The sequence below is a fragment of the Nicotiana attenuata genome, unplaced genomic scaffold (genome assembly GCF_001879085.1).
Source record: "Nicotiana attenuata strain UT unplaced genomic scaffold, NIATTr2, whole genome shotgun sequence".
Classification (NCBI taxonomy): Eukaryota; Viridiplantae; Streptophyta; class Magnoliopsida; order Solanales; family Solanaceae; genus Nicotiana; species Nicotiana attenuata.
This window is the reverse complement of record NW_017673076.1, coordinates 146,850-152,614: the sequence shown is the minus strand read 5'-3', so window position 1 is coordinate 152,614 and position 5,765 is coordinate 146,850. Positions and strand designations below refer to the sequence as shown.

General features: G+C 35.0%; 1 protein-coding gene across 3 annotated transcripts; it reads left to right on the top strand.

The window, feature by feature from the left end:
• Nucleotides 1–2,566: 2,566 nt before the first annotated feature.
• LOC109215377 lies at nt 2,567–4,233 on the top strand. Of its 3 annotated transcripts, none has more exons than XM_019379432.1 (2): nt 2,567–2,637; nt 3,442–4,233. In XM_019379432.1, the coding sequence occupies exon 2, from the start codon at nt 3,447–3,449 to the stop codon at nt 3,996–3,998; it is 552 nt and encodes a 183-aa protein (XP_019234977.1). In that variant the 5' UTR covers nt 2,567–2,637; nt 3,442–3,446; the 3' UTR covers nt 3,999–4,233. The 3 variants fall into 3 exon arrangements, with proteins under 3 accessions (XP_019234977.1, XP_019234976.1, XP_019234974.1); XM_019379431.1 differs by lacking the exon at nt 2,567–2,637 and adding an exon at nt 2,699–2,798; XM_019379429.1 differs by lacking the exon at nt 2,567–2,637 and adding an exon at nt 2,771–3,019.
• The last annotated feature ends 1,532 nt before the right edge of the window (nt 4,234–5,765 follow it).

Below are 5,765 nucleotides of genomic sequence, written 5' to 3'. Positions count from 1 at the left end.
ATCCCCCAATAGGTTCTATCAAAGCCTTAAGCAAAAGGATTTAGCTACTCATGGCTATGGGAAAACAAACTAAGATAGAATTCATCATAACTAGCAATAAAAATCAAAGAAAAGAAGAACGATGTTTTGGGTGATCTCTCACAATTATTTTCCTTGCCAAGATACTCTAAAATTCAATACATGCCTCTCTTGGGCGAAGTCTTGTATTTAAAATAGGGTTTAGGTCTAAAAATCCCGTGTTTTATACTTTAGTCCCTGAAGTTTTCTGCTTCCGCTGCGGTTCTGCCGCGGTCGCGGTCAAACCGCGGCCAAATGCCTTCTCTGAAACTGAATTTATCCGCAGCTCTCTTCCACCGCGGTTCTACCGCGATCGCGGTGGAACCGCGGTCAACCCAGTTCTCTGAATCTTCAGGCCTGTTTTGCGTGGTTTACTTGGGGAATTTCACAATTGGCCTCTTTTTCTTCATTTTTGACTCCAAAAGTACTCCCTAGCCTTCCCTGGTCATATATCACCTGCACATCATGAAAAGCACTAATAAGAGCATTTTGTTATCACTTTTATCATCAAAACTATACAAGAAGGTGGTTACTTAAGGCGTGATTATAGTTAAATTCACCTATTATCAAACATCAACAGAAATAGTAGGCGCAGCGGGTGTAGTAGCAACAACAACAACATTAGCAGCGTTATTCTCCATAATAACAACATGTAAATATCCTTAAGATTGTTGGAAAAAATTGGATGATTATGGAGAATAAAAGGTTTAGCTTGAGGCGTGTCAAAGACACTATCCTTAAGGATATTTCGCCCACACCGTGATGAATAAAATTAGGCGTATCCCCCAGGATTCAACAAGCTCTTCTAGTATAACTAGGAGCAGAAACAACAAAGATTAACGAGAAGAAAATCCAGCACAAAAGAAAAGGAAAGAAAAGTGTTTAACTTTGTTTTTTCACTACTTTTTGTTATGAAGACGAAGAAGTACATACATACTAAACAGAAGTAGACTCTCTATTCCATATTAGAGGCTATTCAACGAAAACAAACCATCAGAAACATTCAACCATAAAGACTATACGTTTAGTCTTAAAGCCATTAAGATTAGTCATTTATTTTTCAATACTAACGTTATTGACTTTTCAATAACGTACAAATCCATGAGAATTCAATTGTCTAATTTATTTTGTCCCAAATTGAATTCAAAATTAATAAATTTTCTGTTACAAATATTTTTAAAATAATTACTACTATAATGACTCATTAATATAATAGTAAGAAAATGAATCTAGACGTAGTTTTAGAATATTTCTTTTTGAGATATCAAAAGTATTTTTCTACCAACTTCAAATATGTTTGGTGTTTTAAGACTTGCCACGATGCTCGGTATAGAACCTGGGAGGCTCGGGACATTTTCGGCACTATTGCATGAAAGTTGGAGTTCTAAGGTTTTTAAGGCCATAAGGGAACTTAAGATTTTGTTTTGAGTTTGTGGCACTTCGCTTTGTTGCTTTGAGCCCTTTGATAAGTCCATACAGGATATTTGGATAGTCAAGATAGTTTGGAGGATCTCATGAGGCTCGGGTGAATTTCGAGGTGCCGAGAGAAGTATTCGAAGAAAAAAGATCAGCAAAACCAGCTGAGTTGCAGTACTAGCGCGCTGCATGAGGTGGCATGCTAGGTCACCTATTAGCCCAATTTTGCCTTATTCCATGAATAACCCTATTTCGTAGATTCATTATTCATCTGTGTTTCAAAGTTGGAAACGATAAATTTTTTGGTTATCACGGAAGGGGCAACAAATGGTTGATTTAATGCAAAAAGAGAGTGGTCAATGACACATTCGTTTAAAAGTGACTCTCAGTAGGCTTTTGGACATAAAAATTATAATATTAGAAAAAAACGTAATATTTAAAGTTAATTTAAAAAATGGTATTTTGAATTTGAAATTATGTTTATACATGAATTTTATTTGAAAAAATTACAATTTTGTGAGTGGGGAAAAAAAGTTTTTTACGAAAAACTTGAACTTTTTTGGTTTTTGAAATACTTATTTTTCGAAAAATCGTTAATAACATACAAAATTTCATGGACAGATAAATTTTGAAAAAAAATTCCAAAAAAAAAAACTATGGACAAACGGTGCCTCAAAGTGGGAACATGTACAAGTTTTAATTTGACGTCAAAATTCTTGGTGCATTAAAGTCTATCAAAGACTATCAGAAAAATGGAAGAAAATAAAAAAAAGATAACAAAGAGGTGTTGAGTGCTTACGTGAATGTCATTTGGAAATAGCCTTTCTATTTGGATAAAATAAAGGTAAGGTTTGTATATACATTATTTTCCCTAAACACTACTTATAAAAATATATTGGAGTATGTTATTGTTGCCCAACAAAAAGGTGTTAGAAACTTTGAAATTGAATACTTAGTTTTTTTTTTCTTTATCAACTAGCGGTTTCTTCTCTTGGTTATGCGCAATTATAAAAAAAGAGAGAACAAAGTGAGCTGGTAATAACGCGATTGCAACAGTTTATTTATTTATTTATTCCTTGGCTATTAGTTAGAGTATAGAGAGGGCAGATATTTGTCATTATTTTGAATTAAGTTTTAAGATCGATTTTCCTTCACTACTTTACGGTAAGATTATATCTTTCTTTACTTATCATTTACTTTATTTCTTTGGGTTGGTAGCATATGTTTTACCACCAAAAATATTCTCCTTTTTATCCTTAGTTAAACTAATTTTCACCTTCTCCGAATCTCCATTGACTAAAGGGGAACTAGATGAGACAAAGTCGGTGAGTTCTTTCTTAAGTGAGTTGTAGCCTAAGCTATTTCTTGGCCAAATTTTTTCAAGAAAAATTGTTCCCCATTTCCCCAAAAACCTCTTCTTTAACCCCTTTTGTCCCCCTCTTTATATTTCTGCTACTGTTTGGAGGACGATTCATTTGTTCACTATTTCCCTAAATTGGGTTGCATTGCAAGCCATTGTGCCTTGTTTGCCTCTTTCCTCAACTGGGTATGCCTTAAATTTTTTGCTTATTCTGTGAATTCTTTAGGGTTTCAATTTCCCCCCTGAAATTATTGAGTTCCATGATTCTTTTTTGTGCATTTATTTTAGTGTATTTCTCTTCATTATTGCTTGTTCTGCACGAGATCCCAATTTATCTTTATTTGATATTTTACTTTACTTTTAAGTGATATTTTTTGTGGGTTTTCTTTAATGTTTATGTTCTTTAATTCTGCTTATAATGTACCATTGAGATGATCACTGTTGCTGGTTTTTGGTTGGACTTAGCATTTGGGATTTGGCTTTACTGGTAGTAGGCTAGATTGAGTATAAAAGTTGGTGCGGATTTCAGGGTCATTTGTGAAAGTTTGTGATTCTATTTATTTTGGTGATTTCTTGATTTATTTTTGTGTTTGTTCGAACCTTGATAGAGGCAATGTCGCAAGGCTACGCCATTGAGCTCTACTTTGATCCTGCATTGGAAAACCAGGTCCTGAAGGCTTGGAATGTATTGGCTCGGCGCCAGATTAGCACTCAGCTTATTGAGATTGAGTCTAGACCTCACATTACCCTCTTCTCTAGTCCCTATATTGATCCATTGAAGCTTGAGAACGTTGTAAAGAGTTTTTCGTCCAAGCAAGAATCTTTGCCTCTGTCCTTTGGTTCAATTGGAAGCCTCCCAAATGGCGACAACGTTCTGTTTCTTGCTCCAACTCCAACTTTGTCTCTCCTTCAGTTCCACTCACAGTTGTTTGAAGCAATGAAAAAGGAGGGAATTGAAATTAGGGAGGAGCATCGTCCTGATACATGGATTCCTTATTGCCCTGTAGCTGAAGAAGTTCCTAAAACACGTATGGGCGAGGCATTCACTGTTTTGAGGGATCTGAAATTACCTGTTGCTGGATATGCTATGGAGATTGCACTTGTCGAGTATCCTCCAGTACGTGAAGTGTTTTCTTTTGTGCTTGGTAATACAGTTGAACCATGAGGCTTTAGACATGTAATTCTGTTGATTTTAGCTTAGGTTTGTATCTTTCGTTTCCTATATAGTTGCTTTTTAGAAACTAATATAGATGGTTAAGAGTGCTATGACAGTTGCTAAATAATCATTTGCTTTGCTGAAATATTAGTGATTCTAGTTCTTTTCTTTTGTACTTGCAAATGAGATTTTGATCTCTTATGTTAGTATTTGTGATAACAAGCTTATTTTCCCCCCCTATCAATGGCAAGTCTCTGCATGATGCTGGATCTCTATTACTATAGGGACATCATTTGCTTATGTGTTCTAGTATGTAAGTCTTGAACGTGGTTTTTGCCTGTGTGTTCTACTTTCTAAGTCTTGAATAAGGTTTTCATTATTAAAATCCTTGTACTTTAGTGCTTGTTATGGAGAGCAAGCTTGAATTATGTGAGGTAAATTTGCTTGTGTTATATAATGTTGACTTCGACATTAATTGCTTAGGCCTTCTAATTTGCTAGTCTCAAATATGATGTTCTTTCATTAGATTGTAAGATATTCTGGTGCTTCTTGAATTTAAAATGATTGAATCATGTGAGGGAATTACAGAAGCTACCAGCTTGGTATTGTTGGTAAAGCAAATGAAATTTGGAGACATGAGGCTTAGTTGGTTGACAGGAGTTGAGTAAACTCCTATGAAAATGCTGTAGGTATGACTTTGGAACTATGCTTTGGAAAGACTGGATTGATCACAGAGTAGAGAACTTCCAGATTTAATATCTGTAGCACAGATTAACTTTTGCATTAAACAAACACATTAGGAACTTGGTCACAGTACTCTTGAAATATAAGGCCCACTGTCTTGTTAAAATAGCATCTGGAGTTGCTACAGCCTCTTTAAGTAGGTCGACTTAAGTCTAATAAAATGAGTATGGTGTTCTATACTTAGAGATACTCTAAGGTCGTAGCTGTCAAGAACTATTGATATTTGAAGTTTAGCTTGTTATACCGGTGTATTTAGATGTAAAGATCCTAAAAGAATGGTATAGGATCCATACCAGTGTTATCAGATGTCTGTTAAGGATTGAATATAGTATAAAATCATGTTGTCTAGCTGATTTCTGCTAATCTCAATCAAACTTTGGGGGACAACAATCGTCGCTTTTCTTATGCTGGAGGTAGTTTCTTTTTTTATTTATTATTTTTAAAGTAGTTGCTGTCTTGCTGATGCATGGTGATTGATATATGTTTCAATAGCAATGGATGAGAGCAAGTTATTTAGCTTATACATTAGAATCACAAAGTGTTTTAATAAATTTTAATTTTAGAAGTGATTCTTGGTTTGAGAAGGCAGTAGATGGTAAACTTTTGGAGTAGCAAAGTTGTGGATATCCTCTAAGGATTCAGGCTGCCATGCTTTGACTTTCAGACACATTTTGCTGTTTGGAAATACTTAACTACATGGTTGTCTTTGCTGTGCTTAAACTAAATCTCTGGTAATGTTGTTGTTAGGCCTTTTTGCTTATCTTGTTCAAAACACTAAATCTCTTGAGGTTGTGATTCCTTGTATTTGCAGCACGGAAGCATGACTTGCATCGAATGTTTCCAAACAACAGTGGAAATATCATTTAAGTCTCAAAGTTCAGTTAAAGCGGCTGAGTTTGTAAAACAGTATAATCAACACGACTGAGTTCAAGTAGTATATCAAAATAGTGAGGAACAGTGATAAAAATCCCTGAAGGTTCAAATAATTGGCGCGAAGCCCTAATATGGCAATCAACCCAATCATGATAATAC